The sequence below is a fragment of the Sceloporus undulatus genome, chromosome 6 (genome assembly GCF_019175285.1).
Source record: "Sceloporus undulatus isolate JIND9_A2432 ecotype Alabama chromosome 6, SceUnd_v1.1, whole genome shotgun sequence".
Lineage (NCBI taxonomy): Eukaryota > Metazoa > Chordata > Lepidosauria > Squamata > Phrynosomatidae > Sceloporus > Sceloporus undulatus.
Window position 1 is genome coordinate 103786501 of NC_056527.1, and position 24775 is coordinate 103811275.

The 24775-nt window shown below is 41.4% G+C and overlaps 1 protein-coding gene across 1 annotated transcript in view; it reads left to right on the top strand.

Annotated features, from left to right (window-relative positions):
- LOC121934257 (cathepsin D-like) overlaps nucleotides 1-23191 on the top strand; it is a 29076-nt gene extending 5885 nt beyond the window's left edge. Inside the window, exons 2-9 of the mRNA XM_042474577.1 lie at nucleotides 2838-2988; nucleotides 3855-3978; nucleotides 7199-7317; nucleotides 10456-10655; nucleotides 13891-14022; nucleotides 17708-17903; nucleotides 20708-20806; nucleotides 22110-23191. Of these exons, the coding sequence (XP_042330511.1) occupies nucleotides 2838-2988; nucleotides 3855-3978; nucleotides 7199-7317; nucleotides 10456-10655; nucleotides 13891-14022; nucleotides 17708-17903; nucleotides 20708-20806; nucleotides 22110-22391 (1303 nt within the window). The 3' untranslated portion in view covers nucleotides 22392-23191. The remainder of the gene's footprint in view (nucleotides 1-2837; nucleotides 2989-3854; nucleotides 3979-7198; nucleotides 7318-10455; nucleotides 10656-13890; nucleotides 14023-17707; nucleotides 17904-20707; nucleotides 20807-22109) is intronic.
- The last annotated feature ends 1584 nt before the right edge of the window (nucleotides 23192-24775 follow it).

Below are 24775 nucleotides of genomic sequence, written 5' to 3' on the forward strand. Positions count from 1 at the left end.
TCAATCAGTCAATATTTATGCATGACACTTATAAAGTCTAGGAGGAAGCGTCCCTCCCCTACATGTTTTGTCATTTAAAATCCAACAAAAGGGAGGAGAAGATAGTTTCTGTCCACTACAGGAAGGGAAAAAGAACTTTAAGATAAGTCAGACTATTTATTTATATATTTATTTGTATTGTTTTATATTTATTTAATAATATGTTGTTTGTTCATTTATTGCATTCATACCTCCCGACGTTTCACAGATGAAAATCAGGACAGTTGTCTCCAAGCAACACTGGAGTGTCAGCAAGATGTCAAAGTTATTAGTGAGGAAGAACACACAAGCTAAGAGAGGATGCAGCAGTGTGCTTTGCAAGATTCCACTGCCTCTTGTCCTCTTTCTGCTGCTTAGTTAATTGGGTACAAACTCCTTTTGCACTATGAACTCAGTCTGCAGCAATTGAAGTAAGCCATGGATGAAGGGGAGAAGTGGGAGAAAGATAAAGAAACTGGAACGTTATGGCCTGATTCCCACTACCTTTTAAACTGGATCGCAAATCGGTTTGAACTGGTTCAAATGACCCTGGTTCCCACTTGAACCGAATCGCTGAAGTGATTCGGAGAGGGAGGCCATGGGCTAGACCCATTTAACACACTTTTTAATGATGATTTTTTTCCATGTCTTTTTGGGCTGTAATCCCGCCTCGATCCATTCGGGAGAGGTGGGAAAATATAAATTATTATTATTATTATTATTATTATTATTATTATTATTATCATCATCATCATCATCATCATCATCATCACTTATCACTGGATTTTCTTGGCAAGTTTCTCCAGAGAGGGTTTACCACTGCCATCCTCTGAGGCTGAGACAGTGTGACATCACCCAGTTAGTTTCATGGCTCAGCAGGGATTGGAACCTTGGACTCCAGAGTCATAGGTACAAGACACATTGCAGAAATAATCCAGTTTGAATGCTATGGAATTCTGGGAACTGTAGTCTTGGGGGACATTTAGCCTTCTCTGTCAGAGGGCTCTGGTGCCACAACAAACTACAATTCCCAGGATTCCCTAGCACTGAGCCAGGGCAGTTAAAGTGGTCTCAAACTGGATTATTTTTGCGGTGTGTTTTGGACCATAGTCCAACAGTCAAACCACTACACCATTGTGTCTCTTAACAGTGTTTTATTTAGTTATCAGTTTAAAGATGGGTGTTGGGCAGCATCCATTTTGTCATCCACAACTGATTTCCAATCTGCAGGCCATTTGAGTTTCAGCCTTCCTGGACACCCTTGTGAACTTGCATTCATACCTCCTACGATTATCCAGTTGTTTTTTTTAAAGTTCCCATTGCCATATAGAAATAAATTAACCAAAAATAAATGCACAGAGGATGTGTTAATAACAACTGTATAATTAACACCCTGATACCTGGCTATCACCCAGCAGTAGGCAGCAGGGTTGGGCAGGTAAGATAATTACAGATACACAAGGCAACTCATTGACAGCACAGAGCATGTGTGTGTGTGTGGGATGGCACTGCTGGGTCAGTCCCTCAGGGTCAAATTGGAGCTGGCACCCCTCTGCCAAGAAACCATATCTCTTTCATAAGCGCATGTTATGAAAGTCTTCTTTTGCATAGTACTTATCTGACTGTTTGGGAGGAAGATCAAGTTGATCTGGCGGGTGCAAGGCTTTTCTAGCAAGGGCAAGGAAATCCCGGAAGAACTGGGAAGGTGTCATTTCTCGGATAGCACTTGTCTGCTGTGAATGCCAGGATTCATGCCAAGTTGTTTCCTATCCTCTGTATACATATGCCACCATCAACTATGGCATTCATAGCCTGATGCTACACTGGTCTACCGGAGTACTTAGGAGGTCTAGAGCTCAGAACCTTTTGAATCAAATGATCTTAAAGCAAGGGCAGGCTTTCCCAAGGTTGCTGGACTGCAGGTCCCATAAGCCCCAGACTCTAGTTACCATAGCCAGTGGAGAGGGATGATGACAGATGCAGACCAGGGACATGCTAGGGAGATAAATCTTTCTAAATTTTGTTCTCACAGGCAATTTTACAACTTTTCTCCACTGTATGAGAAAGTCATTGAGAACTGCGCAGTTTTCAAAGACAATTTACAGTACAGGACTTATACTGTGCAAAAAAAAAAAAAAAAAAAAAGTGATAGAAAACTTGTTTCCTGCACAGAAAATGCTGTTTTTTAAATGGGAAACTTATTTTCAGTGGAGAAAATGCCTTTTGCTGCTTGAGAGAATCCCATCTGCATTTTTCACCCAAATTAAGTCTTGAACGGTAAAAATTCTCACCCATCTAGGCATTGTCTGCATGGGTCAATGTCCCACCCACCCCTCCTTTGGCATCATATGGTTCAGACAATGCATGGTCCAAACTCTGGTTTTAGTATGGGCAGTCCAGACAACATCCGGCACCAGAACTGAGGCATAACAAGGTTAACATCTGGTTACCTGACAATGAAGTACCCTCCAAACAAGTACATATTATTTAATTGGCTAATTAGTTTGATTGTATGAAGGATTATAATTGTTCTATGGACAAATTTGTTGTTGTTGTTAACTATCCTTGAGTCAGTCTCGACTCATGGTGACCCTGTGGATGAGACATCTCCAAGACTCCCTATCTTCCACTACTTTTCTTAGTTCATGTAGATTCCTCCTAGACTTTATAAGTGTCATGCATAAATATTGACTGATTGACTGATGATTGTAGTTGATGCTATTAAGATGCTATTGATAGGTGGAAGTGTCATCATCCTACTGCTTCTTCTTACACTAGTTTCCTAATCATGACTCCACCTATTTTTCTTTCCATGACAGGATCCCACTGCAAAAATATCCATCTGTCCGCAACCGATTTGGCCGGTCTGGTGTTCCCATTGCTGAGGTGTTAAGGCGAGCAGGAGTCAGGTCTGCAAAGGCCTCAAGTTCTTCTTTAGTCATCCATCAGCGTCTCCACAATTACATGGATGTATGTATCTCTTCTTCCTCAGAGAGAACAGACATGAGCTAGGACTGACAGTTTAGGTGTCTGGAGAACAGGGCCTATGAGATATGGATGATGGCTATTGACTGGATTCCCTAGATTGGAGCTGGGAAACCATGACAGATAAAGTGGAGCATACCCTCCAGGACATATGTAGCCAAACAACATTAGAGTGTGATCAAGATGGCAAAAACTATTAATAAGGAACAACACACTAGCTAGAAGAGGCTACAGCTTTTGCCTGGTCTTATGGTAATACAAGAAAAATATAGTAGAGGAAATCTGGTTCACAATGCCATCCATGCGCTTCTTGAAGACACTTCATTCCCTTCTGTTGTCCACAATAAACTGTACCCTATACCTTCCAGCATTTCATACATGAAAGCAAGAAGCTAAGCAACATGCAAGTGTGAGGAAATGGGGAAGAATGCACAAACCAGGAGAGGCAGAAGCAGTTTGCTTTTGCCTGAACCTACTGGGAAGGGGAGGATTCTACCCACTCTCCCCTCTGCTGATTTGAGTGCAAACTATTTTTGCATTCAATTTTAAGCAAATGAAGAAAGTCAGGGACAAAGGGAGAAAGTGAGAGGAGGAGAAAGAAACGGGGGCATTTTAAAAGCATTTGAAAATGTGGCATAACAGATTATTAACTTGAGCCTGTCTCTGCTAAATTGGGACACTTGGAGGGTATATATTCCATGCCCACTGACCATGTGCAGTCTTACTTTGGATGATCCCTCCCTTCCTCACACTTAAGGATTCTTTTCCCAACCTTGGATTTCATCTACTCCAGGGGCTGAAAATTCTGTGCTGATTTTCCATATTTCTCTTTCCATTTCCCATCTCTCCAGGCACAATACTACGGAGACATCTGCATTGGAACCCCAAAACAGTGCTTCAGTGTCGTCTTTGATACAGGCTCGTCCAATCTGTGGGTGCCTTCCTCCAAATGTTGTCTCTTCCATCTGGCATGCTGTAAGACGTAGATTCCTCAAGTGATTCTTAGGGGATGATGTGATAGCCATGCCTTTTATATTATGAAAAATTTGTTACACTGGTTTGCTTATGTAAAATGTTGTAGCAATTAGAGCAGGGGTAGGCAACCTGCGGCCCGTGGGCCGGATGCGGCCCGGCGAGGCCTTGGGACCGGCCCCAGCCCAGTCCTGCCGCCTATTGCCGCCGGGGCCTTTGGCGTCTCATGCAAGGGGCATGGTGGGGCAATTGTCTATAGAAGCCTCAGAAACATGCATTTATCTTAACATTTTTTAAAAAAATCAGCAAATTTTTTCGCATGACCTCCATCTTTTATTTAAAAAGTGCCCTCCATTTGAAAACTTTGTCCTACATTTGTCCCGGTTTATTTATTTATTTATTTATTTATTTATTTATTTATTTATTGGCTTCAGCCCCCCAGTTGTCTGAGGGACAGCAACCCAACCCCCGGCTCAAAAGGGTTGCCTACCCCTGAATTAGAGCATTGACTTTGGATGGTGGCTCAGTTAATGCCCTCAGTGATTGTTTGTAGGTAGCCTTTGAAGCAACCATGTTTTTGATCACTTTGGATTCCTGTCTGTTGCAGATACATTTGCCTGGCTCATTTTACTTGCTCTCTGGTTTAATCATCTGTTTAATTGTTATTTTAAATGTCATAAGCTGCCTTCGGGGGGGCTTTTGATGGCTTGAAATGTGGAAGGGTTGTTTCACAAAATTAGCTATAATATCTGTCAGTGTGCTTGTCACTCCATAGTGGATCGGGGAGGGAGGAAACCACTTCTCTTCTCATCTTTTGGCAACATTTAAAATTGCAATTTCAATAAGAATGTTAGAAGTATGTAAGTGTAGCAGGAGTAAACTCAGTGGCATCATTCATGGTGTCACTCTCCCTTGACTGCTTTCCATACATGTAGAATACTTAGTAATGCCTTTTGTAATAAACTTATTCATAAATCATGATTCCCATATGTCACTGAATGTAATAGCAAGAGTTGTGACATAAAACACCTCACAAATTAAAATTATACCTTTAAATTACAATATGATACAGACAGCCTAAATGTATTTACATGTACATAGTTTCATGTGGTTTAAGTGAAAATTTGGTAAGATCTGGTGTTTTTAAAGAAATTTTTAAAAGAATTTTAATTTTTTAAATTTAAAAATTAAATTGCTTTTCCTAGACTTATACGATTGTGGTACCTTATGAAGCTGATGTGATATAGTCCCAAATGAATTACAAAGGTGCAAATTAGGGTACTGGCAAGGGTGCCCTGATGCATATCAGTCCTGTTGTGCATTGGTGCATTGGTCATGATATGCAATGGTTACTTTGCTGGCTCCCCTATGTAGTAACGTAACATCAGCCCCTTGCTGAATACAGACATTGTGAAACTTCTCGATTCTATTTCCCACAGGCATAAGTCCACTTGCAAAGATGTAAGTGTGCCAGTGAATTCCAGCTATAGTATTTGAAGTGCAATGGTAGTGTTACAATTGTGTCAGGTGAAAAGGTCCCAGGACCCCATAGCTTAGGACTGGCATTCCCAAAGAACCATTCAGAAAGTGGCAAGAGAGGGAGCAGTACCAAACAGATCTGATGTCTGCACCTGGGTCAGCATGTTCATGCTATTGCTTGCTGGAACAGATCTGCCATGATGCAAATCTTTTATCCTTCTTCAGTAAATGCAAATATAATCAGAATTTCTGGCCAGGCATGTTGACAGTTTCAGATGTTGATTTTATTTTATTTTATTTTTTACTTTAAAAATATTTTTCCTTTGTTATTTTGACTAGAAAACACGGCTCGTTCCCAAGTAGACATGTTTGCCACTGATGCAGCTGAAGCAAAAACTTGCTTATTCCTATTATCACAACAATGCTGTGATTTAAATTAGATTAAAACACAGAAATGCACAGACTGACAGTATTTCCCTTTTAATGGGGCTGCTAAACAATTTTCATGCTTTCATTTTTGTGCTAACATGTCAAGATACTAGAAAGACTGGTGCTGAGGCAGGTGGAAGAAGAGGCAAAGTTTTAGCTATGCTTCCAAACTGAAGCAAGACGTATAGAAAATGAGGATACACACACATCCTTCCTACAAGACCATTAAGCCCTGAATCAAACATTATCTGGCTGCACCATTGCCCCCAAGGGGTGTTACCAAGGCAATTTAAGCCCCATTTGTCAATGTAGAATGATGTGTGGAAAATTTGCTGGCAGCCATTTTAAGAGTGATAGCTAAGGGACATGCTTCTCTTCTTCCTTATTATCTCAATAATGGGCTTGTCGACACCAGTGAAAAATGCTGTACTCACCCTGTGGTGGCAGTACTATTGATGTACAGCTACTTCTGGGGAGGATCCATTTTTATTTATTTTTTTGCCCATAACCCAACTTTCTCCAAACTGAGGAAAGTTGGGGGAAATCATGGTGTTTCCCAAAAAACCCAGAGTGACTTCAAGTTCTTTTGGTGTGTGGACAGCTGGATCAGGTTCAATTTGGCCCGATGCAGTTGTCCCCACACCAAGAGCTGTGCCATCCCTCTTCTTCATGCTGAGCAAAACAGGAAAGGGGGATAGGCTGTTTTTGGAGCTGCTGCCCCCATTTCTTTGTAAGTAGGAGCTCTGTGTAAAGATTGCCTGGGGTGTCACTGCTTCTGTTGGGGCAGGAATAGGCACCCACTCTTCTGATCACATGTCTGGGTACCCGTTTCTGTCATATTCTATCTAGAAGTGGCAGTGCACTGGGAAGGCTTTACCTGCACATAAGGAAGCAGTGGAAATGGCTCTGAAAACAGGAGACAGGCCAATGAAGCCAAGGCAGCATCAGCCCAGCTGGTTCATGTACACCACAATGTGGCATCACACCAGATTCAGACTGGTATATGGGGTTGCCATCATGGTCAGTCTGGGGAAGTCCAGGGCAAAATGATCCAACTGGTCCTAGATTAAGTATACGCTCCCATTGGTTGCTGGGGTAGGCAGAATGTTTCTGCTGACCAGTACTTTACAAGGAAAACTTCTTGGGTTTAAAAGTTTCTTCATGATTTTAAGAAAGACACCCGCTCAGTTGTTGAATGGTGACAGGATGTCACTTATAAGGTAATTACCATTGAGGTAGGGCTGACTTTAGAAGAAATAAGTTGCTAGAATCCAGAGGCACTATTGGATCTTCACACATTTTTTTCTCTTTTCAGGGGTTCACAGCCACTATCGGTCCTTCTTTTCCCGCACTCACAAACCCAATGACTCCAAATTTGCAATTCACTATGGAAGCGGCAGTCTCAAAGGGTTCTTGAGTGAGGATGTTCTTAGCGTGAGTAACTACAAGTGGATTTGGATGATTGGGTTCTGTGTGGGGAGGATGGCTTGATGTAAAGAGCACTCCAGAGATGACTTAAATATACCCTGAAACCTTTCACAGATGGAAACCAGAATGCATGTGGCCAAGCAACATCGGAGTGTGATCAAGAGGGTAAAAGGTATTAATGACAATGAGCAGACAAACTAGGAGAGCATGAAGCAATTTTCTTTTGCCTGAACTACTGGGAAGGGAGAGTTTCTGCCCCCTTTTCTCGCCCCTCTGAAAACACTGAGTGCAAACTAGGTTTGCTCTTTGTAATGTGTTTGCAGCAATTGAAATAAATTGAAGACAAAGGGAGAAATGGGAGGAGGGAGAGAACTGGGACATTTTGAGAGCAGCTGAAAAAGTGGGACAATAGAGGATTAAATGGAACTATCAAATTGGTTGGTATGGTATTAATGAAGTGAGCACTCACAGGCCTCTACTATTATAGTCAGTGCACTCATCTCACACGTCCCCATCTTCAGAAGTGAATGTATGTTAAGCTATTGTTGAATGAAGAAAGCTGCATCTGAGATTAGTAACGCTACTTAGAGCAGGCTGATGAAGTGAGCTGTTAGGTGGAATATTATTGAGAAGCGAGACTGTATGTGTAGGAATATGATGGTAATAAATATACAAAAGTGTCACTGTTTGCAGCTGTGGAGGGTGCACAGTGTAACTGGAGAATTATGCACAGATTTTGTTAAATAATCCACAAGAATTGCAAGAAATGGAACAGAAGAGTATAGAACAGAATAGAATGGTGCCTTAGGGCTCAGTGATTCTCCACACCATCGCTCTCTCTGCCTTCAGTTTGATGGAAAAGGAATGTAAAGCCTCATGACTGAATAGAAATTTGAAACCAAGTAATTTTTGCTTCAAGTCTGGCACCCCAAGATAACTACTATACCAGCATGTCCTGTATCATCCCACTTTTCAGATGCTTTTAGAATGCCCCAGTTTTTCTCACCTACTCCCATTTCTTCCTTTGTCCTCATTAGTTCAGCTGCTGCAAACTGAGCTCAAAGTGAAAAAGGAGTTTTCACTCAGTTAATGCGGCAGCAGGAGAGGAAAAGAAGGGCCAGCATCTCGCCCTTTCCAGTAGTCTCAAGCAAAATGCTGTAGCCTCATCTAGTTTGGGTGTTCTTTTTCATTAATATCCTTTGCCATCTTGACTATACTCTGATAATGTTTGGCCATATGACTCTTGTGAAATGTTGGCGGGTATTTACCATACTGGTTTTTTGCAATGGCTGAGGTTATGTTTTGAAAAGCATGATAGTACAGTATGTTGTAAGACCTGAATCTTCAGAACTGTGTGCTGGGAAGCTGGGGGCACTCAGGAATGTATTCATTTCAGGATAATTGGTGTTATAGTGTTAGTCTGCTATTATGTTTTTAACTTGGGCTTATTTTATTCAATATATTGTTCGCTGCCTTGAACCCCTTTCTCTTGAAGTGTGGCAATGAATAAATCTGGTAAAATAAAATACTATCCTTTTCAACTGTGAAATGTCAAGAGGTATAGTTTTAATCTATTTAAATTTGTATAGATTGATAACTAAATCTTCAGCTGATTAATTGTTGGGGACAATAGGGCCGTTTCTGAAAGGCTCATGTATACTTTTGGAAGTCTTCACCTATCTCTTGTGTAAAAAGAAACAAAAGGGGGCAAGGATCTAAATCGCCTTTCCTTCTAACATTTACAAAGTTTTCTCACACTCAAAAATCCTCATGAAGGCACCTTGATAGAAGTGTTGATAATATGCATGCTTATTTCAGTGTAACTGAGGGACGGAAAGCTAGATGATTAATCAACTAAAAATCTTTAAGTGCGGAGAGAGCTTTAATTAGAACTATTCTGAAAGTCTTCATGATGATGATGATTATATTATGCATGCAGCAGCATCTGCGGATGTGGCACTGTAGGGTTGCGTAAGCAAAAATGTAGGACTCTGCCCTGCAAAGCTCGCAATGTAAATTTTGACACAGATGAGAAATCAGAACAAATGGAGGGAAAGAAAAAAAAGAAGGCAAAAGTTGAGATAAGGGAAAGAGTAAAGAGGGTTGATTTCTGAAAGAGATGAAGGATTTGGTCAGCGTTCCCCAACCTAGTATCATCCAAATGTATTTGGCTACAACATATCTATCTTCCTCCGCCAACCTAGCTTGGTTGTGTCACAGGGGCTGTACGCAGACACGTCTAGAGCACATCAAGAAGAATAAGATTAATTCAGGCGATTTCATAAGAGAAGATTTCCAGGACAGAGAGTGGACTTTCAAAATGGAGGCTTGGTTCAGTCTCTTGCTTCCCTTTTAAAAAGCCACATTTCCCTGTGTGATGTCTGAAATTGGTTAAACATGATTTGATTAAATTATTTTTCCACACAAGCCAGCATCAGAAATCACAGCAGGGTTGGGGCCTATTCTCATCAAGCATAGTTACACAACTCTTGATCTTCACAAAAAGGGGAGAGGGGAGCAAAGACGAATCTCAGCCCAGCCATGTGCCTTTCACATGAACATGGCAAGCATCATTCACATTCACATTGCTTGTAACATCTGATCAATTCTGGCCACATTTGAGTTCCACTTTTCTTTTCCTAGACTATAACTCCCATTGTCCCTGATTGGCTGAGACATGTGGGAGTCCAGACCATTGGAAAAAGCACATGTGGGGAAGGTCTAGGGACGGGCTTTGAAGAAAGAAAGATGCTAGGTTTTAGGCAATATGCTAAAATTTTACCCTCATGGTTGGCTGAAGTGTGTGTGTGTGTGGGGGGGGGGGGTCATAGTAGAAGTAGAGCATTCTAGGGCTGTATCTGCACTACATAAATAATGCAGTTTGACACCACTTTAACTGACATGGCTCAATGCTGTGGAATCCTGGGATTTATACATTATTGTGACACCAGAACTCTCTGACCGAGAAGGCTAAATATCTCACAGGACTATAAATCCCAGAATTCCATATTGTTGAGCCATGGCAGTTAAAGAAGTGTCAAACTTCATTAATTCTGCACTGCACTGAAGAATTAATACAGAAGAGAGATGGGCTTCTGTTGGATGGAAAAGAAGTCACATTCTTACATTCTTGCCTTTCCACAGATCGGTGACCTGACCGTTCAGAACCAAACATTTGCTGAAGCCACAGATTTGCCGGGACTGGTTTTCGTAGCTGCAAAGTTTGATGGCATCATGGGGCTGGGTTATCCCACAATCTCAGTGAACAACATTACTCCACCTTTTGATAATATGATGAAGCAGAAGCTACTTAAAGAGAATGTATTCTCATTTCAACTCTGCAAGTATGAACCTCCTATGTAGTCCTGTTATCCTCTTTTCCTCAACCTAATTTTATTTTTATTCAAGTCTAGCTCTGCCCTCTTCTTTTTCATTTGTCATGCTTCAGGCTACTAGGGCTGCCACCTCTGGGATCTATGGCCTTCCTGATATTGTTGGACTACAACTCATTCTTGACCATTGGATGTATTGTGCTGGAGCTCATGGGAGTTGTTGCCCAACAACATCCTGCCATCCACAAGTTTCTTTGCTATAGCAAAGGTCTGCAAAAACACTTGTGGATTTTGTCTAAGATTTTGTTCTTTGCAGCAATGCAGTGCTGGATCATATATTTTTATGCAGGAATCTGGGCAGATTATTTTGTAATTGGTTTGACATTCTTATTCAAGGTGACTCACCAAGATTGGGTCAGGGTTTTAAAATGCCTCACTGTACACAATACAATTAAACGAGGTTTTATTGCCAGGTGGAGTGCAGTAAATGTTCCCATGTACATATTAAGTGTTGACAATACTTCATGCATCTTACAAATATGTCTAGGACTCTAATCATCTTTCTTCATTCTTGGCTGTTTTCAGCTACTGTTCCATGCTCTTTACAGTAAGTTCCATGACAGTTTCCTTTGAGCAAGAGAATACTGGAAAATTGCATTGTGTTTTGTAATATCTGTGCATTGAGCAGGTAGGGAACAACCATCCAAATTATTTCTACAGCCTTTTGAAGGTAACCAGTGCATCTCAATGACTGTTTATGAATTCAGTGTATTCTCTCTGTTTAGGAGGAACCAGTTAATTTTTCTGGCATTCTTTTTAGCATGTTTTTGCTGCAGAGAGAAATACAATGACACAATTGCTGCAGTGCAAATGGTGGTGAAAGGGGGCCAACTACAGGGACCAATTCCAAAAGTTGACAACCTCTACTCACCCAGTGGGTGAACTACAGCTCCCAATCAGGGATACTGGGAGTTGTAATTTAGGCGAAGAGAAAGTGGGACTCAAATGTGCCCAGAATTAATAAGTTGTACCCTTTAAGGGTGGGTCAGGTATTTGCAAGAAATGAAGGTGAGCTGAGGACAAAGAGGGAAAGAGGAGGGATTCAAGAGAAACATGGCCATTTTAGAAGGAGCTGAAAAAGTGAGACAACAGAGGATTGATTCGGACCTAAATTAGGACAGTTAGAGGGTATGCTAGCACTCAGTTCACTCCAGAAGTATTGGATTACAACCTCCATCAGCCCAGGATAGCCATTACCTTGGTGCTCTAACCATGTTAATTTTCTTCTGTTCATTTTCTCCAGGACAACATAGGCCCATTTCCCTAGGTGTTTTTTTTTAACCTGAAATCAAAAGTCAAGGCTCAGTAGCCCTTAGGTTCAAAAATACAGAAATTGTTGTCATTTGGGGAGGAAAAATTAATTATCAATTTAGAGAGTAAGGAAGTAATCTTACACTCATTTGTCTAGGAGTAAATTTTACTGTACTCAGTTTGTCTTATTTCTGAGTAGACATGTATAAGGTTGTATTTTAATTAAGGATTAGTAGACAGCAATGGGTAAAGGATACTTGATCTAACACATTCCAGATCAATTTAGTCTAATATGTTTTTTAGCTTGTTTGATATTGCAAACATTCCTAAAGCCTTTGGGGATCAGGTGGTTTATAAAACAAATCAAGTAATTAATAAGGTAGTTCCTTGTAGCTGAGACATGTTGCTGACTTCTGGGTCCTTTGGGTATTTCCATACCGCAGAATTCAACTAATTCAACAGTTGTTCTGCTTCCTCCAAGGAATGATGGAAATGTAGTTTGGGGCAGGTGGTTTATGGATAATAAACAAACTCCACTATTGTGATTTCCCCCAAACTACAGCTTCCCCATTTCTTTGGAGGGGAAAATACTTGACAGTTTGGTGGTGGTGGTGTACTTTCAAGTCATTTCTGACTTACCCTAAGGTGAATCTATCATGGGATTTTCTTGGCAAGATTTGTTCAGACAGAGTTTGCCTGTGTCTTTGTCTGAGGCTGAGAGAGTGTGAGTTACTCAAGGCCACCCACTGGATTTCCATGGCTGAGCAGTAATTTGAATCCTGGTCTCCAAAGTTGTAGTCCAATGCTCAAACTGCTACACCATGTTGACTCTCAGTTAAGGTTGCTTAAAAGCACATATATATGGGTGGTGAGGCTTTATTCCAAGAAGAAGAGCCAAAGAACAACAAATGCAAATTCAACACCTACCTACCCCAGTTTTGGCATCAAGATGACTAGGTCTCAGGGTGTGGTCTGGGCATATGAGGTGAACCTTGCTGCAGGTGAACAGGTCTAGATCTGGTGAATGCCTGGATGAGAAACAATCAGGAAAACCCATGTGTGCTACTAGTCATTGGGTAGTTGTGTGGATGCATATTAGCTTGAATTACACAATTCATTTCTGTTTCATTTGATCTCCTTGTGCCCTGTCTTAGGGCCCAGTCCAGGCATCTCTTTGCAGTGTCTGAACTCTGCCTTAAAATCTATTGAGCATGAATTAGTGTGACAGCATCCCTCAGCAGATGTTGAGTACATTGCTGGGCCAGAGGTTAGAAATCGTGCTCTTTTGGACTATAACTCCCTGAATCCCACAGCTAGCATGGTCAGCTGTTGTGCTGGCTTGGGGGTTCTGGGGGTTGTAGTGACCAAACTATTACAATAATAGTTTGTATGCCAATAATTACAGCAGCCATTCCATATGTATGGCAGTGTAAACCCCATCATCCCTAGCCAATATATAAGCCTTCCTCCACCCCACCCTACTTTCCTAAACCTGATAATTAGAAAGGAAGGAAATTTTCTTCAGAGTTCTGGCTGAAGAGGGAAGACTTACAATTTTGATCTCCATTGATTGCTCTTTTATTGAGAACGATACCCCTTCCCTCCATTTTAAGTACTGTACTATTTTTAAATCCTAGGCATCTGGAGTACTGCATTCAATCCTGGGTGCCTTGTTGTGTGTTGTCAAGTTGTTTCTGACGTTTGGTGATCTTAAGGCATTTCATGGGGTTTTCTTGACAAGGCTTGTTCAGAGGAGGTTTGCCATCACCTTCCCCTGCCTTCTCTCCCACTGAGCTCCAGGGTTTTAAAGGGATGCAGGTGAACAGTGGTGTCATCCCCACTTAGAGTGTCACCCAGTGTGGTCTGCACCCCCTGCACCCCCAAGTGATGCCCCTGGCTCAGAACAGTGTACTGACCTTTCTAACTTTTCTCCTAGCACTAAAAAACTCACTCCACAAGCCAAAGGTGGTGAAGTTATTTTTGGAGGGATCAACCACAATGCCTATGAGGGAGAATTACATTACATCCCAGTGTCGCGCAAGGCCTACTGGCAGATCAAGATGGACAAGTAAGTGATACATTTGAATAAGATGACTCCTATGTGTAGCTGAAATATATTGGGCTTCATTTGAGAGAGAAAGAGATGTGCCTAACTAGCCAGCTAACCAAACAGTCGGGAATGGAAATGTTAAAGGGCAGAGGGAGAAAATGTGTACAGAATACTCTTCTGTCACATACAGACATGTAAATGTTGATTTAAATCAGTTCTAAAGTGTTTAAACATGCAAACAAATAAAATTCACAGATTGTTTGAATAATTGATATCATAAATATATATTATGATCTAAAACCCATTAGTTGATCACGTTTAGGTGTAGACAAAGAGAATAACAATTCAGCTTGTCAACAAAAATGATGAATAATCATTATAATTGCCAAACATATTTCAGCTTCATGGTCTTTCCCAGTAGCGTAGATGTCAAAAATGATAGATTCGTTGCCTAATAGTTTGATAAGACAGTTCAGGCTTGCAGTCATCCAAATTAATGTACGGGGGGGGGGGGGATTAAATCACTTTTCAATTATTTTGTGTAGAAATTATGATTATACTACTCCTCTCCCCTGCTAAAATAGAGCTCTAGAAGGGCTCAGTATGTATATTTGCTCACAATATGAACTTCACTTGTCTAAAGAAGAAAGATAATATGTGAGGTAGGAAATCCTCAGTTGCTAAATTCTCTTACAGGACAATCTTGTACGTACATATCTACTCAGAAATAAGCCCTGTTGTGTTTAATGGGGTTTGTTTTTGTGTGCCTTGAAGCTGAGCTTGAAGCTGCAGGGTCCACTGTATTTTTAAAAATTCCCCTTGAAGCAGAAAAGTAGCATTCTCAGAGGCAAGGGCCAGTCCCACTTCTTGATCTGTTATGCTGAAGTTCTGTTAATCTGCTAGAGACCTGAGGCATAAGAGAGCATTTAAGAATACAATCAGCCAGTTGTGGTTTGAAATGGTACCATCCATTCTGCTACCTCAACTTGGAAAAGTGGTGTTTTTAGATTGCAGATCCCAGAATCCTCCAAGTGGGTTGGCCATGCCACTGGTGGAGGCTGGGAACTGTAGCAGTCAAAAATGTAACTTTTCCAAGTTCTGCTGCTGTATGTGTTAAACCAGACCTTAATCTGTTGATTAAGGTGTTTGTATGTTTTCCCTTCCACCGAATGGACTGAATGGGTAGTGCATTTAGAACAAATGAATGATAGCACCCTTTTAAGGGAAAATTATGGATAATTCAGCCAGAGTTAAAGCAGGTTGTGGTGTCTACTGGCATAGATCAGGTATAGACCGATAGGAAGTGCCTGGTTTGGAAAATCTCATACTGATTGGCCATATAACCAGCGAGAGTTTCAGACTTCTGCAGAATTTATAATAAAATGCATCTCCAGGACAGGCTGGCTGCCAAGTGCTGGTGAGCAATGGGTGGGAGTAGGAATGAGTAAATAGGTGATAGAACTGTGATCTCATTTTTTAGTACTAAAAACAAATTTCCTGGGCTAAGCACGCACTCAGAGAGTTATCCTCTCCCCAGCCTGGTGCTCTGCAGATGGGCTGTATTACAACTGGCTGGGGATGATGGGATGGTACTCCAGTACCTCTGGAAAGCAATAGGTTTGAAAGGTTGAAATACTGCAAACTCTTTATGCTACATAGTCAGGGGATGCCTGGTTTGCAATGACAGCTTTACCCATTAGGGGGCAATGCTGCTGCACTGAAAACCTCCACTTTCAAATCTGCTTTACTTGATGCTGCCTTTTTTGATGCTGCTTCTATTTTGGTTTGTTTACGTGATCTTGGATATTTTATTGTTTTTTTTAAATGGCCTTTTAAAAAAACTGTACAGAGCCTTAGGAGCGAGAAGCTGAAATATGAGACATAAATATTTTAGACTGATGAATAAAATTCAAATAAAAGTGTACTATCTAGAATGGGGGAAATGCTAATTAATTTACTCAGCTCTGCTGCCCCACTCATGCCCTTCTTTTCCAGCCCACCATCTTCTGTATCCATATGGAAGCTTTTATGAGAATCAAGAGCTTTCCCTTCTTCCCACTCAAGTCTCCGTCTCACTTCTCTCTCCCCCCGCCATCCCAAAGAAGTGGAGTATCACAGCCTGCATCTACACTGCAGAGCTAATGCAGTTTGGCAACACGTTAACTGCCATGGCTCAATGCTATGGAATTCTAGGATCTGTAGGTCTGTGAGATATTTATTCTTCTCTGTCAGAGAGTTTTGGTGCCACAACAAACTACAGATTCCACAGTTTTTGGTGGGTTTTTCGGGCTATGTTCTATGTTCTGTTCTAGAACATGGCCACATAGCCCGAAAAACCCACAAAAAACTATGGATGCCGGCCATGAAAGCCTTCACATACAGATCCCAGGATTCCATAGGATGTAAACAAGGCAGTTAAAGCAGTGTCAAACTGTGTTAATTCTGCAGTGTGGCTGCAGCCTTATGTTCTACTGTGGCAAGCCTGCCAGAACTGGGAAAAGTCACTTTTTAGGACTATAACTCCCAGGATCCCCTGGCCCATCCCAGTGGCCATCAGTCATTTTGCCTGGGGAATTTTGGGAGCTGTAGTTCTATTCTCTTCAGCAGCCTTAGAAAAGAACTATGGGCTGCTGTGGCCAGCCTGATAGAGATGGGAAAAGTCACTTTTTAGGATTATAACTCTCAGGATCCCTTAGATCTTTTATGTTCTTTTTATCCATAGGAGAATACAGATTAGTTAGAGAGGAAGCAGAAAAGTTCTTAAATCCATGCCTGATCATTGCACCTGACACCTGCCATGGGCCATACTTTATATTTATACTGTGTTTGAAGGCCCTGGGAGACAATATCCTAATCCCCTTATCCATCTCTACATCCCAGAATCATATACTTTCTCATATTTCTCTTTAAATTATAATAACCCTTCCAACATTTTTATCCGCATGTCTTTATGAGCATGGGCAGATTTGATGCAAACCTTCCTTTGTTTTGGTGACACATTTCCTCTTTTTGGGAGTGAGGGGGCAAAATATAAATGGCCACTTTCTCCTTCTCTGCTTGATCCAAGCACCATACATATGTGAGCTGGGCTAGGAGCATCTGAACCACAGTCAGGAAATTGCCCTTTTGTACACAGTGGCCTGTTTAATTTTCCATGCTCCTCCAGTTAGAAACAATGTATTGAGTCAAAACACCCTTAATTTCTTTGGCCATAAAAGATCCATGGATCACATGTCCACAGAAGACTGTGTTCTCTTGGAGGCAGGTGCCACCGCTATCCTCCCTACTTCCAAGTTTGAGAAACTTTCTTATTTAGACCTGTTGTTATTGTTGTTGGTGGTGTTGGTGTTGTGCGCCTTCAAGTCATCTCCAACTAATGGCAACCCTAAGGCAAACCCCTATCATGGGGTTTTCTGAGGTTGAGAATATGTGATTCACCCAAGATCACCCAGTGGGTTTCCATGGCGGAGTGGGGACTCAAACCCTGGTCTCCAGGGTCATAATCTTCTGCTGCAAACACTACACCTCTCTGGCTATCGTATTAGACAGGTACAGAGGGTTATAGTCCAAACAAATATAACAACAACAACAATAACAACAACAACCTCCCCAAACTTGGTCTGCCTATGGAAGATCTTTTACTTTCCTACCCAAAAAACCTCAGAGTCTCTAATCTGTATTCTTTCTCAAATTTTCTATGTAGGATAAGTGTGGATAAAAAATCTGGGGAGAAAAAAAGCTGGCCATGGAAATGGTTTGACAAGGATGAATCAATTCAAATATGCAAGGATGGTTGCCAAGGCATTGTGGACACCGGCACTTCCCTTATCACGGGGCCAAGTAAAGAGATCCGGGCTTTGCATGAGGCTCTTGGGGCCAGCCATGCCTTTGGAGGGCAGGTAAGGAAGACGTAACATGACCTAGATTCTTTGAGAGGACCTCCAAAAAACTATGTACTCTTTCCTTCCACATCAAGGAATCCAGACTTGAGTTTTGATAGGATCCCATTGGCCTGAGCTCATTTTGTCTTCTCAATCTATGTAAACCAGAAGAACATTCCATCACTGTCACACACTAGTGTGGACACTCTCAGGGTATAGAGGACTACGTTGCCACACTTCCACACTATGTAATGGCAGAAGACCACGCTGCCTCTCTGCTAATCCTCAAAAACACAAATGTTGTAAAATAAAATTGACACAAAATGCCCCCAACGAATCCTAGTGGGTGGGGGGGGGGCATTTTTGCCATGGTTTGAATCCCCTCTAGGTTGCTTTAGGCACAGGAGAAGACTTCACTTAACAAGAAGTGACCTCAAAATTGTTCTTCTCACCACTTTTTATAGGAAGAAAGAACAGCCAAGGTGGCAAAATGTGGAGAAATGCACCTCAGAAGGTGTGTTTGAGGATGTTTGGGGACCCTGACACTTTCCCTGCCCCTGCTCTTGTGTGACCAGCAAAGTAGACACAGGATAGAGCTGTTCAAATGCAAGGGGCAGAAAGACTTTGATCAGTCTCAGTTTTCAATAGCTGGATCCACCGAAAGTGGAATACACTTAGTTCCCACTCACTGGTGATTGTAACTGCACTTTTCTTCACATGCTGTGGAATGACTTCAGGTTGTTTTCAACTCTTGGCAGCCATAAGGCAAAACCATCATGGGATTTTCTTGGTAAGATTTGTTCACAGGGGCTTTGCCTGCTTCTGAGATGGGGAGAATGTGACCTGTCCAAGGTCACCCAGTGGGTTTCTGTGGCTGAGCAGGGATTAAAACCCTGGTCTCCAGAATCATAGTCCAATATTCAAACCACCGGTTTGCTCCTCAAAATTCTTCCCTGTCACAGCAAAGACAAAATTTGCCCTCTGTCCTTGCACTTGGTGCCCTCAAACACAATGCTGTCACAAAGGATTCAGTGCGCATGGCAGTAAATGCAGAGTATACAGGTGGCACGACATCTTTACACTGAATTTCTCTCTCTTGCTTAATATCATTGGCTCTTGCTGGCAGGGAAGGTCACAGCATGATGTCATTATGCCTTGTGCTGAATCTTGCTAAATGTGAAAGGGGAGAGAAAGAGGAGAGAAGTAAACACTAGCAAAGCTTTAAAAAATTACTACTTAGACTACAACTCCCATAATTCCCAGTCAATGGCTGCTATTTGGGAAGTATGGGATTTATAGTCCATAGTTTACTAAGCTGTGAACACACAGAGGACTTTTTCAGCAGTAGATCTGTGTCTGCTATGACACCGAGTTTCACCGATCTCTGGCAAAATCTTTTAGGATTTAGGAGTGAGAAGGTTTTAGCAAATTTCCTAGCAGAAATGGGTGGCTGGGATTAATTGGTGTTGTAGTCTAAGTAGTACCTTTTCTCAACTTTGTTAGTGTTTACTTCTCTCCCTGTTTCTTGTAAAATCTAGCAAGAGTCAGTACATGGGTGATGATATCATGCTGTGACTTTCCCTGCAAGCAGGAGCCAATGATGGGTTATATTGCAGCCATGTGTTGGGTAATAGAGTGCACCAAAGAATTTCAGATTATAGATGTGCTTTATAGATTATAGCAAAGCCTCTGATTGTATAGATCATGAAAAACTATGGGTCACGCTTAAAGAATGGGTGTGCCACAACGTTTGGTTGTCCTGATGCATAACCTGTACTCAGGTCAGGACAGAATATGGTGAAACAGAATGGTTTCCAATTGGCAAGGGGATCAGGCAAGGCTGCATTTTATCACCCTATCTATTTAATTTGTACGCTGATCATCTCATACATAAAGCAGGACTATACTAGGAGGAGGGAGGTGTGAAAATTGAAGGAAGGAACATAAATAGTTTAAGATATGCAGATGGCAACATACTACTAGCAGAAAAGAGCAAAGGCTTGGAACGATAACTGAAGAAAGTCAAGGAAGAAAGTGCAAAGGCAAGTTTACAACTGAGTATTAAGAAAACACAAATAAGGACTGCAGATGATTCATATACTTTGAAGTGGATGGTGAAGGCATTGAAATAGTTAAAGATTTTTCATACTTTGGCTCAGGCTCAGTCATTAATCAGAACAGACACTTCAGTCAAGAAAACAGAAGAAAACTAGGACATGGAAGGGCAGCCCTGAAAGAACAAGACAATATCTTGAATTGTAAACATATATCATTGAATACTAAAGTTAGGATTCTCCATGCCATCATGGCATCACACATTTCTATGTATGATTGTGAAAGCTGGACAGTGAAGAAAGTGGATAGTGAACAGTGAAGAAAGCTGACATTTCAACTCATTTAAAATGTGATGCAGGAGAGGAATTCTACTGATGATGCGGATTGCTAAAAAGGCAAATAGATGGGTCTTAGAGTAAATCAATGCTTGACTATCCATAGAAGTCAAGATGACTAAGCTGAGACTGTTGTACTTTGGCCATATCATGAGAAGACATGGTTCACTAGGAAAGACAATAATGCTTGTTAAGGTGGAACGCAGTAGGAAAAGAGGAAGACCACGTTCTAGATAGATAGACTCAATCAAGCCAGGATCCTGAGTCTGAAAGAATTGAGCAGGGCAGCAAGTCTGTCATTCATAGGGTTGCCATAAATCAAATTCAAATTGATATCAGTTAACAATAACCTAGCATGAAAACATATGTATTGTGAATGTGTGTGTAATTTCTTTTTTGTTCATTGTGACCCTGTGTCTTTTCTTCCCACAGTACTTGATGGATTGTGACAAACTCTCTGAGTTACCAAATGTGACCTTTCAGCTAGCTGGCAAACCCTACACCTTGACCCCACAAGACTATACTCTCCAGGTGAGTCATCTCAACAAAATATCTATGAGAGACTGGGGACAGCTTTAGTGTGTGTCTGTGTATGTGTGCAAAGACAGCCATTCTGGGCTACTTTTCAAGACATTTCAGTTAACATCAACTCATGCACAATGGCTACGTATTAATGGGAACTACATAGCCAAAGTATCTGACTCAGATAATTGTATTAGATTCACTGGTTGTTAGGGCATTTCCAGACTCTATTTATTTATTCATAAGATTTATTAAATACCTAATTAAATAGATTTCTCTAGGCACAGCACAATGTAAATTTAAGAACATAATCAATACCAAAAATCATAACATATATAACATCAAACTAACAGATATGCTGACACAACCTAAAAAATAATATGGATGCAAAAAACTAAAACCACCATTAGCTACAATAGTGGAAACTACAGTGCAGCAGGGATTAGAATAGCTTCTCTTAAACACTAAAAATGCAAACTTGCTTAAAAAGCTGAGGAGAACAAAAAAAGGCTTAGCCTTGCTAGAAAGAGATCAGTGTGAGCAGAGCTTAGTCCAAGGCATTTTGTTGCCTGAGCTGAAGGGATGTCAGGATGGTACCCCTTGCCCAGTTCACCCACAGAAGCTGACTGGACACCCAGTTGGATCTTCCTTCCATTGTTATTTCTCGTCAAGTTGATTTATGGGGACCCTATTATTAACAGCCCTACTCAGATCTTATAGACTCTGGGCCAAGGCTTCCTTGATTGAACCAATCCACCTATAATGTGACCCACCTCTTTCCCTACTGCTTTCAATTTTAATTCAAAACTAGAGTAGTATTTACTTCATTTACTTACCTACAGGCTAGGTCCAGCCTGCCTGACACAACAAATCTCCCCATATGAGCCTGCCTGAATCCTGACATTTACAAGTGAGGGCTTTTTTTCAGTCCCACTACCTTCACATATATGTTGGGGGAAAGGCAGGATATAAACAAAGGTAGTAGTAGTAGTAATACATTAATACTAGTGGCAAAATATCATCTTCCATCACATCTGTGGGTAGTGAATCAGTTTACGTGACTGCGACAGATGAAGTTGCATATACAACTCTGTCCTCTATATGAATAGAATGGTCAGAGAGCTCAGATGGTCCAGGGCATTTTTCATGCTGCCTCCCTATATTTACCACCTGAGTCAGTTGCTTTATTCCACCTAACAATAGCTCTGAGCTTGAGAACTCAAGTGAAGGAATGATTGTGGGTAACCTTAAAATGCCTGATGTCTTGAAGCATATCAATCTCCCCTAATGGTTTTTCTCCCCATTTCCCCAGGTGTCTCAGGCAGGAGTAAGTACCTGCATCAGTGGGTTTATGAGTCTTGACATCCCTAAGCCTGTTGGCCCACTCTGGATCCTGGGGGATGTTTTCCTTCGGCGATATTACTCTGTCTTTGACCGAGACCATGACCGAATTGGCTTAGCTGTTTCGAAACAAAGTGCATGCGGTGCCAGTTCTGACACAGAAGAAACCACAACGGCTCCTGCCACAGAGGAACCAACTGCAGCTCCAACCACAGAGACTACCACTGCTGCCAGTGAGGCTGGAGAGTGTTAGCTGTCTAGTGTTGTCTGGTGCTGACAAGAGGAACATGATAAGAGAGGTTTGAGAGGCATTGTTTGATAGCAGGCAGATTGGATTTCATGGCATGGGATCTGAACTCACTGTTTCTGAAAATAATTCAGTTTTCAAAAGAAAAAAGTTTCTAACCCTCATGGTAGCAGAGGAAAATAACCATCATGGCATGATGAGATTGCAATCTGGGACTTCCCCTTTTCGTTTTAAAGATATTCCCAAATTGGGAAAGTAAGTGTCCAGGGGTTTTCCCACTTGGCTTGCTTCCACTCCTGTCTTTAATCCTTCACTCCCACTTCTTGAACGTTGAACTCCTAATTGAGATTATGCATGGGATTGCTTAAGTTGACAAATGACTTGAAGGCACATATACACAAACATGCATGTCCCCTCAGAAACAATTCTGCTCAGGTCACTAAGACAGACTTCCAAGCAAATGCGGTTAGGATTGTAGCATATAGAGACTCCTACTTGACTTTGCACAAATGGCTCAGGCAACAGGACCATGAGGCAATGTGTAAGAGAGGCAGATGTGATGGCTGCTTCCTTTCCTGAAAGTAAGATTCCCCAAATGGCAAGATGGCAGCCCCAGTATCCGAGGAGATGGGCAATGTTTTTGTGAGACTAGAGGAGCAGAGGAGTTCTTTGTGTCACTTAATTGCTCAGCCTTCAATGATTCATTAGCTGAATGTTGGAGGTGATGCAACGAACTGGCTTCCTTCCTGCTTTTTTTTAAACAGATCAGTAGGTGCTTTTGGGGCATGGGAGCCAAGGATAATGAAAAGCAGTGAAAACCAAAATATATGTAGCATAATGTGTCTACATTTATTTCACTGTCTTAAATATTAATACTATATTTATGTATGTGTGTAGCCAAAGGACTACAAGGTGCAAACACATAGACTTCTGGTTAAGCAAGTCATATCCTTGTCTATTAGAGGACCACAGACACACAAACACCAACTGTCCTGATTTGGCAGGGACAGTCCCAATTTAAAATGTTCCAGTTTTGCTCACTTCCTATTTTCCCCCTTTGTCCTCAGCTAATTTTGGTTGCTGCAAATTGAGTTCAAAGTGCAAAAATAGAAGGGATAGGAGAGGAGGAGTCTTGGCCTTCCCAGTAGGCTCAGCATAAAGAAACTGCTGCAGCCTCTCCTAGCTTGTGTGTGCTTCCTTGTGAATAACTTTGCCATCTTAACCACACCATGATGTTGCTTGGCCACATGTGTTTAAGTTTTCATCCGTGAAATGTTGGAGGGTATGTAAACATCCGTTTCCCTAAAAATCAAACCCTGAGCTCGAAAGAAGGGAGTTAGAATCCAGAGCTTGTGAAAGTTACTTTTTGGACTGCATTTTGCAGAATCTCCTAGCTAGCAAGGATTCTGGGATTTATAGTACCCCCACAAACACTTTTTCAAGTTCTAATTCAATCTGTACAATCTATATTCCTTCCCCATCTCACCATTTGTTCTTCAGTCTTCTGATTTTGAAATTAAGCTACTCGATAGTGGAAGTCTCTCTGTGGATAGCCTTCTATTGGGGCCTTTCACACTCTAAATTTCAAACAGCAGGCTGGACAAGCTGCCCAACAAGGACTCATCCTATACTAATTCTCTCATTGTAGAGTGTTTTTAAAATGATGTACTATTCTATGAGCAGCAAAGAATCCTGGAAATCAAATTAATTGGCATATCATATATAGATTTCATCTGATCCTGCTGGTTGTAGAGAGGGAGAGCCAGCATAATATAATAATGGTTTAATAGTTGGACTAGAACTCAGGGAGGCCAGGGTTCGAATCCTTCCTCAGCCACAGAAACCCACTGGGTGATCTTTAGGCAAGTTACACTCTGTCAGTCTCAGGGGAAGGCAATGACAAACCCACCCTGGACAAATCTGACCACAAAAGTGATAGGATCGCCTTAGGGTTGCCCTAAATTGAAAAAGGCATGAAGGCACACAACAAAGAGGGGAAATTAGTTAAGCGAGATACTGAAGATTTTTCCTTTTCTCCATCCAGTGGAAGTCTGATTTAGCCCTGCCACAAACTATTTGGGTTACTGAGATTTAAACAGGGACAATCCACAAGTTTTCATGTGGGCTAGAAACTTGACTTTTATAAATTGAAATAGATGACTCTTTGAAGCTGCAATCTGCACTCAGCACTGCTGCCCTTGGATAAAATATAACTTATACACAGAGGTCTTATCCCTGCTGTGATGTCTTCCACTGCCTGACATAAGCTGCTTAATACATTTGCTGACATCTTCCAGAATTTGCAGCCACACAATCGAATAAAACTGATCAAAGGCATATAATTGATTTCTTAGATCAAGTAGCACCAGGAAATGGGAGACTATGTCATT